This window comes from Pseudonaja textilis, chromosome 8 (genome assembly GCF_049901715.1).
Source record: "Pseudonaja textilis isolate UNSWEBS1 chromosome 8, rPseTex1.2, whole genome shotgun sequence".
Classification (NCBI taxonomy): domain Eukaryota; kingdom Metazoa; phylum Chordata; class Lepidosauria; order Squamata; family Elapidae; genus Pseudonaja; species Pseudonaja textilis.
In genome coordinates this window covers 6,520,234-6,540,660 of record NC_141997.1, presented here as the reverse complement: position 1 = coordinate 6,540,660, position 20,427 = coordinate 6,520,234, and the positions used below count along the sequence as shown (strand labels likewise).

The window sequence follows — 20,427 nt, the reverse complement described above, 5'->3', positions numbered from 1 at the left end:
TAAAAACATGTTTCTCCATTTTTCCCTTTGGGAAAATACAATATTCTGCCTCTTTTAATATTTCCCAAAATATTTCATTCATCTAGGAGGGGTAGAGACTGACTTTCTATAATATAGTAGTAATAGTAACAGTATTACTTGTTTGGTAATTGTCAGGCCCCCATTTCTACTGCATTGCTTTTGGACCGGGTACAGAAGCGCTCATCTGCACAAGTACTAACTTCCATTCTCCCTCCTTGGAGGGAAAAGGGGGGATTTTAGGCAAGCTCCGGGCAAAAAGTTAAGGGCACCGGCTTCTGTGCGGCGTCACCTTGTTAATGGGCATGTGCAAAGCATTCGCACATGCCCATTGAGGCAAGAGATTGGGCAGTTTCGCACCAGCAAGACCACTGAGCCCGCGTCGCACCGAAAGAGCGAGGCAGACAGAATCAGTGCGAAAAGAAGGGGGGGGAAGCAGAAGACAAACAGATGGAGCAAGCGAGAGAAGCAAGTGGGAGGGAAGTCAGAGAGGGGAATTCGTGGAATTGCCCAGACGTTTCTGATCCCCGGCATTTAAACCACCGAATCCTCGCCATGCGTTGACAAAGAAGAGCAATCGCTTGAAACCAATGAAATACACCAAACTCTATCTCTGCGCTGCTCCGGTCGGGAAACAATGGGAGTCACGTTGACTTGTGTGCGGATAAGCCCACCTCTCCCAAACGGGCTTCTTCGGGGACTGCTTCAAAGGTGAGACTCGAAAACTTTGCCATGCATCAGGAATCCGTTGGATGGTCGCTGCCCCCTTTCCCTGGGTGATCTTCCGACGCTGGTGGGCAGCAGCTATTTCGCTTGGATGGGACATGCCGGCGGCGCTGACCTGGACCTCACCTGAAGGAGGATCCGGTCGTGGGTTTTTTTTTTTTTAAGTAATAACAATTTACAGCCATCCCAGTTGCGGGATAGGTTCCTTGAAACTGCAACCCCGAACGAGGATCAAGGAAGCTCCTTTTACGGGATTGGCCACTGGCAATTGACAGTCAGCAACCGGGGCTTCCAGCTAAGTTGCCCCCACTGTGGGAGGGGGTAGGATTGTCTTCTCTTGTTTAATATTAATCCGGTGCGACCCTCCAGAGCCCAGTGCCGGAAATGAGTCTGGGAAGATGGGGCGAGAAGGCGCTGCTCCGCTTAGTCGCCCGTTCTGAGCCACCAGCCTCTCGTACAGCTGAATAACTGTCATGAAAAAGCCGGCAAAGAAACTGCCCCTGAACTCCGGCTCAGTCTTAGTGGCGACGAGGGCTTTGAAACGGCCCATCTCTCCCACTTTCGGGGTTTGTGGCTGAGGCAGGGGCGAGCCTCTTTTCTGGCCTCGATTCGAGGCGCGGATGGGGGAGGAAAACCACCCATTCAGTTCTGCAGGTTTGTAATCAGCCGTAGCCTCAGGGTTTTCTCGGGAGCTTTTCTTCTGTGCTTTACTGAGTTAGTCAGCAAGTGTGTCTACCGACAAACCGCCCCCCACCCCGCCACCTTCTGTATTCCCCCATATCTTTCCCGGGTAAACAATCCTCACCCACCCACTTGGTTTGGCAGAAAGAGCTGCCACCATAAGAAGTGAAGAAAAGAAATAGGTGTTGCCACCAATGAGATCTTGGCTTCCTCACTGACCAGCAAACCCCCCACCCCGATGTTAGATTTCTTTTTGATTTTTTTATTTTGATTTTATTTTTTGCTCCCGCCCTCCTCCCTTTCGGAATATCTGTTGTTGTTTAAAGTCAGACAATGAGGCGGCGGGAAACTCCCTTCAGCAGCCTGGAGGGAGGCGAAGAGCTTTAGCACCCACCGCGCAGAAAGCGGGGGGGGGGGTGCGGGTTTCCTGCTCGGTCAATTTCAGCCCGCAGGGGAAGCTCCCGTCTGCCTGGGCTCCCCGATGGTTTTGCCTGGGCTCTGGGAGAGCTTCAGATTCCGTCGTGCGCACCTCGCCCTCCTGAGCTGCTTCTGCACTAGAATGTTGCGGCAGGTCTTGCACAGGGGGCTGAGAACGTCTTTCGCCAGACTCGGCCACTTCGTTGCCAGCCACCCGGTCTTCTTCGCCTCTGCGCCCGTGCTCATCTCCATCTTGCTGGGGGCCAGTTTCAGCAAGTACCAGATCGAGGAGAGCGTGGAACACCTGCTGGCCCCCAAACACAGCCTGGCCAAGATCGAGAGGAACCTGGTCAATAGCCTCTTCCCGGTGAACCGGTCCAAGCACCGGCTGTATTCCGACCTGCAAACCCCAGGGAGATACGGCAGAGTCATCATCACATCCTTTATCAAGGCGAACATGCTGGACCAACATCACACGGATCTGATCTTAAAGGTAAGGACTAGCAGTTCCTGATGAGTCACCTCTTTCTTCTCCACCCCGTTGCTGAAATCCGTTCTTCGCCTTCCTACATGGATCCTTAAAAATGTGTAGAGGTAACTGGCCAATGGAATTTCAGTCATGTATTGTCTGTTTGAGTAGCTGTAGCTGTTCTCTGCTCTGATCTGCAATTCATAGTTCTGCAACAGTTGGGTTAACTATGGGTTGCAGAGGAGAATACCTGTGCAGATTCCCTCTCCTTTTCAGAGGTGATAAGGGAGTGGGGGGGGGTTGTGAATGAAAGAATTGCACTTTTTTCTTGTTCCTCCTGTATAAGCTGAGTTAGTGACAACCACATTTACTAATTTGGAGTTCAACCTAAACTTCAACATTGATGGGTAACACTTGTAGGTTACTCTTAGCTTAGTCAAGAGGATCCTTTGATTACAATGGCTATACAAATTAATTTAAAATTAAATATGGGGCTGTTTTGTTTCTAAAATGTTTCATAGCATTCTAATCACATAATTTTGAAAATTGCTACATGCTACTTTTACATGCACAAGATTTGAAATCAGAAGAAGTCATTGTTTATATAGTTTCTTTGTGTACTGGGTAATGTAATGCAGAAATTTTTACTGAATTGTTCCTGAGCTGTATAAAAGGTCCTGTTTATTGCAATATTTTTGTCAATATTGTCTTATTTTACAATGGCGGCATACTTCTCAGTACAGGTTTGAGATAAAAATATGAAAAATGCATGGATGGAATCAAGATCAAGTTGATGAAAAGAAAGTACAGAGAGGGCTTTGACCATCCACATTTACTTTTTAGCATTAAACAACATTTTTATAAGCTTTTATGACATACTACAAAATCACAATCATTGGACCTTTAGTATCTCTTGCAATGAGAAAATACATATTTATAGAGAATCCTTCCAGTTCTACTAAAAAATTTGCAATGGAATCCATGATATCAGCCTTTACAGATCATCTCTCTCTCTTTTTCTCTCTCTCTCTCTCTTCCTTTTTCTTTTTTTTTCTCTCTCCCTCTCCCTCCCCCCTCTCTCTCACACACGTACAGAGACAACACACACACTTTCTCTCACCCAGAGAGAGACACACTCGTAGTAGTTATAACCAATGTCTTCATATGGAAAAAAAAATGTCAACTAAGAAAACCCTCAGAAATATACTGCTTATATTTACTCTGAAATACATTGCAAGCAGATGTCAGTAAAGATTTTTTTCTGGTGTGCTATCTCTAGAAACCCAACCACAATTATAGTGATAAATAACTATCTTTTTTCAAATAAATAAAATTGTCATAAAACCAGAAATTATTGAAAAGAATAGAGATTAATTGAAAATTGCATCATTTTCAACGTAATCTAAAATAGTTATTGTTAACTTATAAGATAATGGTCAACTATGCACCATTATTATTTCAATACCATCGGCTCTTGAAACTGTTGAAGCCATCAGGTACATTAAATGTTACCTTTTGTTCTTTAGTCTTAATTGTCAAAAGCTTGGTTTAATTGCTCCTTTAGTAAATTAGTGCCATGTTCTGTCAAGCATAGGGCCTAAGTCTTTGAAAGATGCTCTAGGTTGGACTTAAGCAAGTAGAGACAGGAAAAAAAAATACAATTCTTGATAGCTTGCAGCAAAATGATACTGAATTGTGCAGTAAAAGAACATAGCGAAAAAAGATATGAACTAAAGTTATAATAACTAATGCTGTTAATTGGAGAGTAACCCACATGGAACAAAATAGAATTTACTTCCAAATTACACACATAGGATTGTGCTACACTTGTAAAAAAGATCCCTTTAGAAAAGATGGTCCGAATAGAAATTTATTGACTATAATATTAAGATTAAGTATAGCTCTCAATACTATATTTAATATATTTATATTTAGTATATTTATATTTAGTATATATTCCAATAGTCAGCAACCAATTTCCCCTTTTTCATCAATTCTCATGTCAAAAAAGCTGACATTGGCACCAATGGTGTAACCAAATATTTGAATGTATCTGAAATATCTCAATTGTAAGAGATGAAAATGATTTAGTCTACCAAAATCTGAAGTTACTAATGTCTTGCTTCCATCCCCCACCCAGTATTTTAAATTTAAATTTTAATTTAAAAGCCTAAAGCCATTGTGTTTTTTATCTGATTAACAAATTGTGCTATTGGTCCAATAGTTTTGATTCAGATCTGTTTACTGTTGATGAATGTTAATCTTGGGACGTAAGAAAACTATTTTTGAAGTAATGAATCAGACTTGGCAGAGAAGCAAAAATGCATGGAAACAGCATCTAAACTTTATCAGCCTTTGAAAGGTCTTCCAGATCAAGGTGGATCTCCGATAGTAATGTTCCATCTGCTGCTTATTCTCCAGTGTTAAATAAAAGACCATGAAATCATGTGTAGGACTATCAAGCTGTTCTGGAACGTTGGCTGCTAATTTTTGACTTCATTTTAAATATTTCTAAGTATATATTTCTAATTGTTTGAAGATACAGGAATGAAGAAATTGTTTTGCATTTATTTTGGTTTTGGGCCTAAGTTAATGTAATTAATTTTTTAAACCTTCATACATAATATTGAGAAACATTTTATACCTTCTCTTGCAGATGTATGGGAGTAACTCCTTGGCAGCTGCTTCCATTTTTTGTTAGGCAAAATGCTAAAAAAGACACTAATTTTAGGGCAAATTTTTCCTGACAGAGGGTTGTTCTAACAGTAAAACAATTGGCTTTTTTAATGAACAACCATATTTCTTATTACAAATGGTCCTTGACTTATGACTGTTTAACAGTTTTTCAAAGTTTCAGAAAAAGTGACTTATGACCTTCCGCTAAGTTAACCACCCCCAGTCACGTGATCATAATTTGGGCATTAGGCAACTAATTCACATTTACAGTGGTTGCAGCATCTTGCAGTCATATGATTGTGATTTACAACTGTCTGAAAAGCAAAGTTGATTGGGGAAATCAGAATCACTTAATGACTGCTTGCATGATTCACTTAATAACCACAGTAAAAAAGGTCATAAAATCAATTCCAGTCACATAAATTTCTTTCCCAATTGTGAACTATCAGGGACTATCTTATGCATACTTACTCAGAGGTCTCATTGTGTTAAATAAAATCTACTTCTTACTTATTAATTAGTGTGTGCTTAGTACAACAATATATTTATTTAAAAAATAGAATCTCAACAGAATTTCTGAGCAGTAGCTTCCCAATAGAATCAAACTGTTAGAATTTACTATTGTATGACCCAAAAACTTTTTGCTGCTGTTGTTGTCAGAAGCAATTATTGTATCATCACTAAGAGTGAGGTGGCAATTTTGTTTGTTTCTTGTTTGAAATTCATTTTAGGGTATTAACTAGCTGAAGAATTACCATATTCTGTCCTATAATCTAGCCTGGACAACAAAGGGAGCGTAACTGCCCCAAACGAATAAGAGATATCATTTGACAACAGTACTTTGAAAGTAGTTACCTTGTGTAATATCCGTCGTCCATCTGTCTGTCTATCTGTCTGTCTGCCTGCCTGCCTGTCTGTATCAGTTTTATAATGTTTACCTTAGATTTGCTTCATAGTACCCTGCTTGGAATTCTTTTTATTTTTCTGAAAAACAATTTGCATTTTTGATCAGCTATATCTGACTAAAATATAAGAGGTTTGAAGGGAAGCAATGGACTTAGATGGTTTTTTTCCTATGAATCTAAAAGCAAACAAATATTTTCTCCCATTTCTTTTAAAGAAACCTAGATGGGACTTGTTCTACCAGCTGGTATTCGGATATGTAGAACTGCAATTCTCATAATAGGCCTTCTAGCATTAACAAGAGTCACCTGCCGTTAGGATCACTCTGATTAGAAATCTTTATCAAAGAATGAAAGTAAGCATATTGTCTGTGGGCGGTTTATTCAATCTGTTCAATTGATTATGCTGATTTTGGATATTTTGTCAAAAGTTAAAACCAAAATTGGAACAAGAGCCCAATTATTAAGGCAAGACTGAGCAGTTTAGTATCAAATACAGGGTGGATTCTTTATAATCTATGACAGTAAATTCACTTTTTAAAGCAGTGTTTTGTTTTCCTTTGCTTATTTACACACTTGTGTATTACTACCAAGATATTCAATCTAAATTCTCAACCTATAATCCTCAGAATACTATCCTAAGATCTACAGGATGCTGGTTCTGGTATTCATGAATGATCCTAGATATTTTGCTGCCCAGGAGACGAGAGCTGCATTCCACTCAAATCAATGTGGATAGGGATCAAGTCAGTGAAGTTATTTTGGCACATGAACAGACAATTCCACAAGCACCTCTGGCAGTAAAAGTAAATCAATTGTTTTTTGTCATTTCAAGATATTCATCTAAGATGATTTATTCCCTTAAACAACAATTACAGTTCATCTTTTCTTCCTCAGAGTAAGCTTTTTATATCTAGAATTCATCTTTAATCCAAGGATTTGTTCATATTCATATTTATCACATATTTACTAGAACTGGATCCCAATCTACTTGTAAAGCCCAGAAATTTTAAAGAAACAGCTTGGCAATACTTACTGTACTCTACTTCCTGTGTTTTCGGCAACTTATACATGTTTCATTTTCAAAAATATAGACATACAGAATTATTAACCACCAGAATTTGAACACTTTTAGCAAAAAAGACCCATTTTTCATGCACTCAAGTGGCTCTGAATAACAGCCTTTGCCGATATATAATTTGCATGTGATGCAAATCTTTTTTCACACTTAATTGACATGAATAAATTGCATTTCACCCATGGAGACTTCACAATATACAACAGATTTCTTGAAATATTATGTAGCCAATGAACCTTTGCTGAGAGAAAAATTGCTAAAAAAAAATCTTGGAAATTGTACATCCTCTTTCTTTTCATTTTTATTAGCATTAGTCTTAAAATTTCAGTCCTGCTGTTTCTGAATCCGCATCCCGGACATCATTTATACAACTGATTAACAAAAATAGTTTTGTGATTGTTCATAGGAACTTTTTAAAATGGCCAATATGGAAGAGAATAAAATGGTACAATAGATACTTTAAAATACTAACTTCATCTTAAAATTTTAAATCATGTAAAGAAAATGTTAAAATCTTCATCAGATATGAAAAATCTTCTAAATTGTATTGCGGGCACTCCACAATTGTATTCAAAAAGCTAAAATGTCTCTGTTTAGTAGCCATTCACCTTTACTGAATTAATGGAAACATCCATAGAATAATTTGTGGATCTTAAGATTTGGATAAAAATTTGGATAAATTTGGACCTTAGCATTTGGTAAATGTCTACTGGAAGTGATAATCCTCAAATAATCTGGTATTACATTTTTGTGAGTTAGGTGGCCATGTAAATATGATACATAAATAAAGTAATTCAAATAAGAATAGAAATAGGTGACTAGCAGATATTACTGAATTATTCTCAGCAGCTCTAATCATGAAGGACTTTGGGAGTTGTAATTTTATCAACATCTCAGTGACAAATGCCTCACCCTGCTAAGGTATAAAACAAAGGTTTTGTGAACAGGAATGTACTTTTTCTTATATATTTAGTAGCTATTATGGCTATTAGGATGTCAGCAAATATGACAATATTGTCATGCCAACATAAGATTGAATTTGTTGGCTTTTCTCCTTGTCTTTTAACCCTGCCCACATTGAGCGTCCTCTTTAGTTCTTCTAAGTATAGGTTGCTTTTTGTCCTTGGCCTCAAAGTCAGCTTATTTTATTTATTTCCCCCACTGAAAGTAATTAAATGCAGACGGTCCCAGGTCCAATCTTCACTATCTTTGAATTTAGAAAAGTGATTGAAACTCAAGAGTCTTTCAGTCAGGGGCAACTACAATGTGCTTAGTGACCAATAATATGACATAATGTAAAGCTCCAGGGAATGTGATTAATGGCCATGATCGATAAGGGTAATGGATGTCTAATTTAGTAACTAAACAATTAGAAAGTAACAGATTGAAGAATACTAACCAATATAGCAAAAACACTCTGAAATTATAGGATTATAAATGACTAGAACAATTTTTTACACTATGCTATAAAAGAACTACAAAAAACATCAAGCCCTGCATATCCATATTTATAAATATACAGTATGTTTTAATGTATTGGAACATTAATACTGTATATACTGTAGATTGTGCCACATTTGACAAGGCTCGACAGGAAAGAGTATTGACAAATCTAAATGAATTTTGCGCATCAGCACAAGTCTAGGCTGTCACGTTTAGGTAATATCATCATCATTGCTTACCAATAGCTATGGATTTTTAAATATTCACAATATACTCTGTGCTTGTTCACACTTTTAAATATTTAAAGTAACTATTTAGGTGGCGAAGCACCTAACAGGAGCAAATGTGGCCATCCAAAAATTGGCCAGTAATATCTACATATTCAGAACAATCCAGCTGTGTATACCTTTCTAGGTTTAGTTTCGAAGGAGAGGATTTAAAAAAATTGTAAACCTGTAAGAGGCCAAGATACAGGGATGTAGAGGTAAACTTAGCAGATGAAAAGGAAGGAAAATGCACCTTTAATTGTCCACTTTCCAAATGTACATTCCCTCCACTAAAGCTGAAAATGTTCAGATTATGGATTACCAGTCATTAACCATTTTACTCTGCATATCATAGTGTTGGAAGAAATGTCCATCTGGGTTTAGTTCCACGTGGGAAGACAAACACTGGAAACATGGAGACTTCTTGGAAGGATGGTTTAATAGTGGACAGGACCCCATGGGGTTTGATGTCCTGGGCAAAATGGAGCGGGGGGAGAGGGAGAGGGGGAGAGAGGGAGTTTGGTTGAATCTTGCTGGATGATGTAATCTTCCCAGGTGCCATGTAGTGAGATGGGTAGAGGGCTAATCCTATCATGTCCTGAGGGCCATATCCCATCACTCTGGAGCTGAAGGTGGGGCAGGGAGCTGCTTTTTCTTTAAAAACATGTTTCTCCTTTTCTCATCCAGGAAAATATAATATTCTGCCTTTTTAATATTTTCTAGAATATTTCATTCTTCTAGGAGAGGGGTGGGTGCTGATTTTCGACAATAGAAAGAAAAGGCCTCAGGAAGTAGTAGTGAGAAACAAGAATTCCTTTTCATCTTGTTTTACTTTTTACTTACAACATGTAAGTACATAACTGAATAAAATACTATGCTTCATTTCTAGATTGTCTGTAATCTTGCAGTGAATTATTTGGTTGTGTCAGTGGAGTGGATTTTTTTTATTGCAGGTACTAGATATCTATACAGAATCAGATTTGTGCAATGCCGCTATTACAATAATCAGTGGATTTGTTGAACTGTAACACACTCCCTCTAAAATCAAAGCAATCTATCTATGAAATATTCTCATCTTCTAATTGGTCATTTTTTGCAATCAGGTGTTCATAAATCACCAGGGCAGAAGCCAAAAAATAAATTTGCTTTGAAACAACCTCTTAAATTTTGCATCTGGAACTTTTGCCATTGACATTTGCAACATTTTCCCCTTCAAAGCTCTGAGGAGATTTTTTTTCTGTTTAATGAGAGAACCTACAGTCTTCTGGTAACAATTCTCATATAATGACATGGCTCCAGGGGGCTGAGGCTTTGTGAAGAAAAATATGTTCCATCATGAGAGTTTTAACCCTGCCCACATCAAGCATCCTCTTTAGTTCTTCTAAGTACAGGTTGCTCTTTGTCCTTGGCCTCAAAGTCAGTTTGTAAACAACTAGAGGACAAAATTTATAGTTCCACAGGGCTGTCACAAGTGTCAGACTGTCATCTCGGCAATGTTTTTCTATTCTTGTCAGATTACTCAGTCTGCTGGAGCAAAATAAATCCAATACCCCTAATTTTATATGGTGATCTATTTATTGCCGCATGTCTAATGACACACCATAATTTAGAATAACAATGTACTATATTTCCCTGCAAAATGTTTTACACAAAGGATCTCAAAGCAAAAGCCAAAATGAACATATTTAAATCTCAAGTACAGGTAGACTAAAAGAATGAAGATTGGCAAGCTGTTTTTGAAAAACAGAAAACATTTCCCATTCTACACTATTACTGAAATTACCATAGAATAATTATATATTCATCATTAATAGCTTTAGCCATAACTAGGTCTTAATCCCAGAGTTCTTAATTCCGTACTTTAAACATGGGAATTAGGATATAGATTTAACTGTGGAATTAGTCTAGAGCTACAAGATTTGGGCTTCTTGCCCTCAGTTTCCAGATTTTTGGAAATACTTCAGTGGACTTTGTTTCTCATTCTTCTCTACTCACCGAACCTTTGGAGCTACTCAGTCACTGTCTTGGTATTTTCAGAGAGAAAGCATAAAAAGAAACTTTTTCTTTGATTTTTCACTCTTGTTTCTTTATAGCCAGTTAGATAATAGTAAGATGAACAATACCTTTGATAAGCTGATGCTTTAATGTTTGTAAAGCAGATGACATCATGAGCTAATTTACAGCTTCCCACAACTCTGGCAGATACACATGCACTTTGCCACCTATAAAGTGTTCTTGTTTTGCCTTTTATTAAAACATACAGTTTAGTACTCTGAAATTCCATGGCACAGTTTTAATTAAGTTCTCAAACAACGCTTAAGATTTTTTTAAAATTCTGACAGCCTTGTATTCCAAAATAAATCCTGGATTTAATCCAGAATAATACAGACTCAGAAAACTACAGACCAATCAGCCTAGTACAGTGGTGGCTAACTTTTTTCGGCTCCTGTGCCAATAATTGCGCACATGCTCGCTTGCATGCGCTCGCATACCAGCACCCAGAAGGCAATGCATGCTGGGGCTCCCCCCACGCCCTCTGCACACGCGTGCACAATTCCCCCTCGCATGCCATGTCGGTGCATGCACACACGATACCCTCAGTGTGGCGTGTCCCTGCGCATGCGTGCGTGTCTCCTGTGCACCCCATCTGCCCCCTGCACATGCGCTCCAGATACCCAACATTCAGCTGTCAGGCGGCGGTGCACATGCATGTGCAGTTGGGTTCTTCTGGGCGACCTCTCGCATGCCGGGGGAAATGGCTCTGCATGCCACTTCTAGCACGCATGGCATAGGTTCGCCAACACGGGCCTAGCATCATAGATACTGGAAAAGATAATTTTTAAAAAACTGCCAACATCTAGAAATGACTAAAATAATAGCTTGCAGTCAGTATGAGTTTGTTAAAAACAGATCATATTAAATCAATCTCATTTCATTCTTCAACATAGTGACTAAATTAGTAGACCAGTGAAATATTGTAGACATAATATACTTCGACTTCAGCAAGGCACTCAACAAAGTAGACCACAACCTACTTCTTGGGAAGCTAGACAAAAGTGGGGTAGATAGCATCACCACCAGATGGATTCGTAACTGGCTGACAAACCATACTCAATGAGTAGTCCTTAACGGGTCTATGGCTACATGGAGGGAAGTAAGCAGTGGGGTACCACAAGGTTCTCTCTTAGGCCCAATACTCTTCAATATCTTTATAAACAACTGAAATGGGGGAATGGAAGGGGAACTTACCAAATTTGCAGATGATACTAAGCTGGCAGGAATAGCTAACACCCAAGAAGATAGGCTCATGATCCAGATGGATCTTGACAGACTCTTCTGGCTTGAGCTTCTTCGGTGACAGACCAAAACCTCGTTTCTGCAAGGCTTCGATCCGTGCTCGCTGCTGGAGCGCCCCGAGCCAGCTGGTTTCGGGGCTAAGCCACCCCGTAAAGGTAGTGAGAGGGGGGAAACTGCCTGCAGGGTTGAGGAGAGCCACATCTCTCCTCCCCAGCTGGCCATCACTCCTTTCCCAAAGGCGGTTGTAGCAGTGGTCAGAAATGGCCACCACAAAGAAGAACTCGACCGGAAAATAATGTGCAGGAGGAAGATAAGAAGAGAAAGTTTTGGTTGACCGGGTCAAACAGCAAAAACAACAAATAAGGTACCCTGGAATTGAAACTATTAAAAAAAAAAACATTGTTCCCTAAGAAGATTTTTAAGCTGCGAAGGAGAGAAAAAAGAGAAAAGATTTGGTTTTTTTTTTTCTCCTTTTCTTATACTGACGGCTAAGAGACTTAAGCAAGAAATAGGAAAAAAATCCACTTTGACATTAATAGGCATTTAATGCTGAAAATAAAAAGTCAAAGGGATAATAAAGATTTCTGGATAATCAAAAGTTTTTGAAAACAGGAAAGGAGAGAAAAAGAATAAAAGGGCAGGATCTGGAAGGGAGGAGACTGCCTGGAATTAAAAAGAACTTACAGCAAAATCTCAACAAGACTTCCAAAAGATACATTTTAACTGAAATATCGCAACAAAAACCCCAGGAAGAGAAAGTGGAAAAGGAAATAAGAACAAATAATTTGGGACTATTTGGATTACTTGATGATTTCTGGATTTTTAGTTATTGTATTTGAATGACTAAAATCAATCAGGTGGTTGTTTAAAACTGTTTAAAATGGCTCCACTTTTAGAAGAACTGAAAATGGAACCTAAAAAGTACAAAGATGCACAAGAAGGGAGAGGTTCTTTTGGCTTCGTATTTCAGTTTTTAGAAATGGAGATTTGGAATTATGAGAAACAACAAGAAATGCCTGCAGAACAAGAAGATTGTGACAAAGAAGAAGCCATCTTTAACAAATAAGTAATCTTAGGTGGGAGAAAAAAGGGGAAGGGGGGAAAGAGAATGAAAAATTTAAGATTGGGAAAAACAACTCCCCCCCCCCCAAAATAGAGTGAAAAATAAGTATAAAATCAGAAAGCAACAGAAGAGGGAAATGCAGAAGAGAGAATTAGAAGTAGAGAGACAAGGGGTTAAAAGGGGGAGGGAGAAGAAGAGAGGGAAGAAAGAAAGGAAAAGAAGTTAAAAAGGACAGAAACAAAATATAGAGAAACAGGGCCTATTTAGAGATAATGGGTGAAAATTTAATGGAAAAGGGGATTCTGCAAAGGTACATAAGATAGTATTGTTATATTAGAAACAGAAATAATTTTAGAAAATATGAAACAATGTATGATTAAAATGTTTGATAAAATAGCTATCATAATTCAGTGGAATGCTCTTCAATAAATAAATGTAACAAAATGAATATTTAATGATTTACAAAACATATGTGAAGAGAAATAAGGGAAAAATTAATTATGGAGATTATATGTGTCTTTAAGGAAGTATGATATTTAATTGAAAAGAAATGCTAAAGATGTTAAGATTTTAATGATTATTAATGATAGAACTGAATTGGAATGGAATGAGGGTTTATAATTACATATATTTATAATCTATTTTTTTTAAAGAATATAGGGCGTATTATAAGAATGTACCAGCAGAATTCGATTGGAAGATTGGAAGTATTATGTATTATATTAAAGGTCATAACCTTAAGGTATATATTGAAGTTTAAATAAGAGTTGAATGGATATAATTAAAAGATATAAAGGTGTCGTTCTCCAATTAGTAACTACAGGAGAAAATTTGTTTAATGAGAAAAGATAATATGAAATTGAAACAGAATAGCCAAAGTATAAATATAATGATTTGAATTGAGATGCGATAATCAAAATAAAATTGATAAAATTAAAAGAGGGGAAAAACTATATAGAAAATGTAAAATAGTATAAGATATGGAATAGAATACAAAAAGGAGCATGAAATTGAGTTTTGTGTCTGTATAAAGAAGTTCAACCCAGGACCATGCTATTTTCAAAAAAGATGTTTTACTTGTATTTTGTATGTGTGAAAACCCAAATAAAACTTTATTTAAAAAATTCAATGTAGAGAAAAGCAAAGTCTTATACTTAGGCAAGAAAAACCAAAAGTACACATATAGACTGGGTGGAACTAGGCCTAATAGCAGTAACTGTGAGAGAAATCTTGGAGTCTTAGTGGACAACCAGTTAAATATGAGCCAGCAGCCCAAAATGCCAATGCAATCCCAAGTTGCATGAACAGAGGCAGAGGTGGTATTCAGCGTGTTCTGATGAGTTCTGGAGAACCGGTAGCAGATTTTGAGTAGTTCAGAGAAGTGGCAAATACCGCCTCTGACTGGCCCCATCCCCATCTCTTCTCAGACTCCTGAGTCCCAGCTGATCAGTTGGGTCTTCTTTTGTTGCCCTGCATAGGAGAAGAGCTGGAAAGTAGATTAATGGGGTGGAGAGGGAATGGGGTTTTACAGTATCCTCCTGCCACACCCAGCAAGCCATGCCCAGCAAGCCACACCATGCCACACCCAACAAGCCACACCCACAGAACTGCTAGTAAAAAAAAAAAAATCCTACCACTGAACAAAGGGATACAATCAATATCAAGTGAGGTACTAATACCACTCTATAAAGCCTTAGTAAGACCACATCTAGAATACTGCATCCAATCTTGGTCACCACAACTATAAAAAAAGACGTTGAGACTCTAGAAAAAGTGCAGAGAAGAGCAACCAGGATGATTAGGGGGCTGGAGACTAAAACATATGAAGAACAGTTACAGGAATAGGACATGGCTAGTATAGTGAAGAGAAGGACCCAGGGGGGACATGATAGCAGTCTTCCAATATTTGAGGGGCTGGCACAGAGAGGAGGGGGTCAAGCTATTTTCCAAAGCACCCAAAAGGCGAGACAAGGAATAATGGATGGAAACTTTTCAACCTGGAAATAAGGGGAAATTTTCTGACAGTGGGAACAATCAACCAATGGAACAGCTTGCCCTCGGAAGCTGTGGGAGCTTCATCACTGGAGGCTTTCAAGAAGAGATTGGACTGCCATTTGTCAGAAATGGTGTAGGGTCTCCTGCTTCGGCAGGGGGTTGGACTAGATGACTTACAAGGTCCCTTCCAATTTTGTTAATGTTAATGAAGCAGAAGAACCATAGTAATTTGCTTTGGTGACAAAGATACAGCTTGACATTACCATTGGAAATAAACTTTCTAGAGGAACAAATTAGCATATTTAATAGGGGAAGTATTTATCCCAAAGGCACTACCTTCCCTATTTTAAACAGGTGTAACTACATGCAGATAATGCATACTATTCCCTTGCCCAACCAAGAAGAACTGGTCCAGATAGCTCTTGTCATCTGTATTCAGCCTCTGTATTCAGGTCTGTTCTGTAGCTTCAACCTTCAAAGCAAAGCAAGATCTCATCCTGAAGCCTTCTGAGCAAGACTGCTGCTTCAATCTCCATCACCCCTCAGGACATCTTTGTTCTGTTTGCTGCTGTTGATGATTTTAGCTCATCATTTTTTTCCCCAATCAGGTTCTCTCTTAATTCAACATCTTTTCAGGCACAGATTCATTCCCAGTGTTGCCAACATTAACTAATTAATGTCAAAGTGACCATTTCTTATTTAAATTCCTGGCCCGATATGTTCTTTATTGGCTTCTAATTCCCAGTTCAAATGTACTGATGTTTGATCAATCCAAATGCTACTTACTCTCTCTAGTAAATTTTTAAGTTTCCATTATCGATGAAAACAAGATAAGGTTATTATCTCATGAATAGTACAGTATCAACTCTAAACTTCTAACCTGGTTATGTGTGCTCATAATATCTGTTTTTTCTCGGGATTCTGCTGCAAGTGCAGAGGACAGAAGCCAGTCATTTGATCCTGAGAAGTGACATGGTGTTTTAAGAAGTAGCAGTGTCCTTTTAACTTGAAGTGCTATAGAGCCCTATTATGCACAAGTAAATATGCATGTATGCTTTAGCCTGGGACTATACTAGAGTTTATCTTCTTCAACTTGCCAGCCTTTGCATTAAGAATACCAAAAGAAACTCTTCTGTTAGTAATGTTGATTATTTGCAGGGGTGGGATTCTACCAGTTTGGACCAGTTTGGGTGAACCAGTAGTTCCGGTGAGCATTTGGCCCCGCCAACCCACCCCTGCTCTTTCCTGTGCTTTATTTCGTTTTTTTTAGAGCACAGCTGATTTGCCGCACCTCAGCTGTTTTATTCACAAGGGCTGCAGGAGAAGGTAAGTATTAGAGCTGAAAATGACCTTTTTTAAATGCTGTGCATGAGCATGCGAAGTGTGTGCTTAGCAAATAGGTTGTTACACTGGTTGAATTGCAGCACTACTACTAAGCAGAGTGGTGCCTGTGCCAGCCCAAGCAATTTACCACCAGTGTGATCGCCATCCATAATGAATGACAGGGTCATTAACAACAGCCTTTCTGCCTTCTCCATGTTATTTGTTGAATTCCACTGCTCGATTCTACTGTGGTTTCATAGGGTCTCAAGAAATCTCATACAATATGGTTACAGATCTACCCTGTTTCTCCAACAATACGGCCTCCCCCAATAGGAAGTCCCAGCATGTTTTATAGGCATGAAATGAAATTAAGCCCCTTCCCCCAAATTAAGGCCTATATTAAAACATACAAAATGGTGGGGAAATGGTGGGGGGGCTTGCCATTTGGAAGTACTTTTGTTGCACACCCGGATATGGTGCTGCCTGCGTTGACCACGATACAAAGTGCCCCACCAACGCCGAGGTCAACATCCAAGTCGTTGCTGCCCGCCCGAACATGCAAGTGGGGGGAATTAAGTCACCCCCGAAAAGATGGCCTAGCCATTTTGGGGGGGCTCAAAAAAAAAAAAAAAGACCTGGCCTTATTATATGAGAAACACGGTAGAAAGTAAGTTTCTATATAATATCCTTAAGCATATTCTGTACTATAATTTACCACCAGCGACCAACCCAGATTGGATCCTGAAAATTATCCTGGGACACATACAGATTTGCCTATTTCTTTTGTTCAGATCCTTCTCCCGTTTTTTGCTGTGGCCAGCTGCATGATATATTATTACAAATTGAGTATTATCTTTATTTAGTTCCATAGTGTACTACATAAACAGATACAATGCTTTTTCATGAAGAAGTATTTCATACATAAGATGGATATGATTTTGCATTTGAGAGCATTCAGGTAAAAAAGGGTTTGTGAGAAATGGGAAAAAATTGTGAGCAAGAGGAAATAAAGTATTTAGACCACAGCATATTCAGGTTCCTGGTTGCTTTTCATTCTATCCTAAAACTCCTCACAGACAATCAGCAAACAGTTTTCTTCCTCTCAGTGCTTTGTATTTCATCTATCTTCTCCCTGCTAAGACTTCGTTTTCCCAAATGATTGTAACTGATGGTTTGGCTTTACCACGGACCTGTTCTTTTTCATTGGCTCAGTTCCTGAAAGAGGTCTATTGTATGTCTCCCTCTTTCCTTTCATCCTTCCTAAACAAGATTTAACCCTTTTCCATATTATAAATTAGGAATGTATAGAACACTATAAATCTCTTTACAGCCTTTACAGTCTTTATCAGGGAGCATTCTGGCCTGATATATCCATTCACTATTTTGTAATTTTCCCAATATAGACAGTTATTATATAAACATAGTTTACACAACGGAAATTTATGTAATAGAGAACGGAAACAATACAACATGCAGTGGAGTAAAAGTCCCTTCTAGCCTGGGTCTATTATTGTAGTTCTACTCTTGCCATTCATTTCTCAGGGGTCATTGTTTCATTCTCAAGTCTGTCATTCAGTATTGGGGGTATCATCCAAAGTTTAACCTACCCAGGTGCTCCCTAAGGACCATAATTCCAGAATTGGGCCTATCATTCTAACTCAAAGGATCATCATTTCAGGTCTAGGCCTATTGATTCCTCAGAAGTCATGGGATAAGGGAATGAACTGGCAGTCAGAAATCCATAGACTAGGAAAATGAAATAGCAAATGACTTTGAAGGACAAATAGCACATTTTAAAACCAGTTATGTTTTGATTATTATACCATACCTACCAGTTACATAAGTATTAATTTATCATATTCTTAGTAATTTCTTTTAAACTCAGTTATTTGTATTCACTGTTGTGTTTAAATTGCTTTTCTATTTAAGTAATTCCTTAGTACCATTTTCTTACAAACACCAAAAGGCTAAAATATTATAATGTTTTCTATTGCTACATAGAATACAGGAAATTCTAGTTTCATTGGTCAAGGCCCTGTTTACCTTGCACTCAATGGTGGGATTCAAAAAATTTTTTATTACTGGTTATGTGGGTGTGGTTTGGTGGGCGTGGCAGGGGAAGGATACTGTAAAATCTCCAGTCAGAGGTGGTATTTGCCAGTTCTCCGAACTACTCAAAATTTCTGCTACCGGTTCTCCAGAACTGGTCAGAACCTGCTGAATACCGCCTCTGCTCGCTCTGGTCCATCACCTATTTATCTCACAATTTGCAATGAACCATTTCTTGATGAACTGTTCATTTTGAAAAGTCATTGCTGGATTTATCCAGGTTGCTCATTTAAAAGGTAAATGTTCTCTGCATTTGATTCAAAGATGATAACACATAGCAAATACCTTTTAAAATGTAATTATTTGTGGAGCATCTAAACAATTGAGTCTGAACAATACAAAAATCTCCAGTATATAATTGAGATTAAAAGAGAAACAAATCAGATTAAAAGCAGCACTATATGCTATAATATAAAACTGGAGTCAAAACAATAAAAACCAACCCATCATCCAGAAAAATAGTCATTGCAATGCAGCCTTCTTCCCCAACCACCAGGCTTTCAACAATTTCCTTAAGACCTTGTCAGAGGAATGCTATTCTAGATGAAGGGAAAGTAGCATGTTGGCATGGCCCCTGAAGATGGTAGTCTCTAATCAAGGGGCTCATAGTGTGCTTATTAACCTTATTGGGCAAGAAGATGTTCTATAGATACTTGATAGTCCATAGTGAAGGTAATCTTTACATACTGAGCCATGATGAGCTTTAAACATGGCAACCAACATCTTGCATTGCACCCAACAGCCAATTGGCAGATCTTGAACTGAAAATCATGATTGTCTACAGTCATAACTACTTCAGTCATTGTAGACCAGCTGTGGCTTCCAAATGTTTCTCAGTTATAGCCCCATGAACAGCACACTGCACTAATTCAAATGAGAATGACTGTACCATGTACAGATTAGTCCTTTTTAACAATGAAGTGAAAACCAGCATTTAGATAAGAATTAAGGGATCCTCACAAAAAGAACTTCATCAATATCAGGAGGTCTGAGAAATCAACGAAGTTTGTGAAGGGAGCAGATTGCAAACTTATTAATGTTCTTATAGTATCATTTTCCATAGCAGAACCTCAGCACTTATTGCTAGGCCCTACATTTTTAAGAATTCTGTCCTGAGATTACGAACAGCAGTGGCCCATCTAATGGAGGACAAAGGGCCTGGAGCAACCCATCCAACAAAGGGAACCAGTGGCTGTGAGAAATTGGTGGTGACAGAATCAGTTGAGGGTGGGAAGAAACACAACAACAGAATCAGGAGGCAGGGAAATCATATAGCAGAGATGGGCAGCATAGCAGAAGAGGTGCATCGAGGTACAGAGCTCTGATCTTGTTGAATTGCGCACTGAGCAGAGCAGACTAGATAGTAAAGTTGGGCTGACTGGGAAGCTGAATGCAGGCTGAGAGAGCTGACCAGAGTAGAGACGAGGCCAAAAAGACAGAAGCATCGAAAGACAGAGTGGAGCTGGAAGAGATAATGACAAGAGGCCGGAGTAGCAAATAATGGAAGAAAAGGCAAAATAGCTTGAGGTCCCAATAAGACAGGGAGGGAAGACCCCATACAGAATAAAAATAAATACAGGACAGAAAATAAAAGATAAATAAATAGGCAAATAATAAGGACAAGAGTGGAACACTAGAAATCAAGGAAAAACAGGATTAATAAAGATCAATCAAATAAATAAGGCAAATCTTAAATAATAAGAAATGAATTGGAGCTTAAAAACGTTAAAAAATATAGAGAAGAAAATAAAGCTAACTTATCAGTAAACAAGTTAAATAACAAGGTAGAAAAATGAGCACAAAAAGGCAGAAAAAAGGATAGAAAAAAAGAAACATTTTTTTTTACTCTTAAAAGAACCAGCAAAAAGAAACAAACTCACAGAACAGGTGACTGATTGTGATATGTTCCATGTATGTGCTTATGCCCCCAAAACATCCAAATTATACATGTATTAAATGTAAAC

General features: G+C 38.4%; 1 protein-coding gene across 1 annotated transcript in view; it reads left to right on the top strand.

The window, feature by feature from the left end:
* The first annotated feature begins 893 nt into the window (after positions 1 to 893).
* The window catches only part of PTCHD1 (patched domain containing 1), an 83,089-nt gene continuing 63,555 nt past the window's right edge, over positions 894 to 20,427 (top strand). The window contains exon 1 of the mRNA XM_026714279.2: positions 894 to 2,335. Within this exon, the coding sequence (XP_026570064.2) occupies positions 1,907 to 2,335 (429 nt within the window). The 5' untranslated portion in view covers positions 894 to 1,906. The remainder of the gene's footprint in view (positions 2,336 to 20,427) is intronic.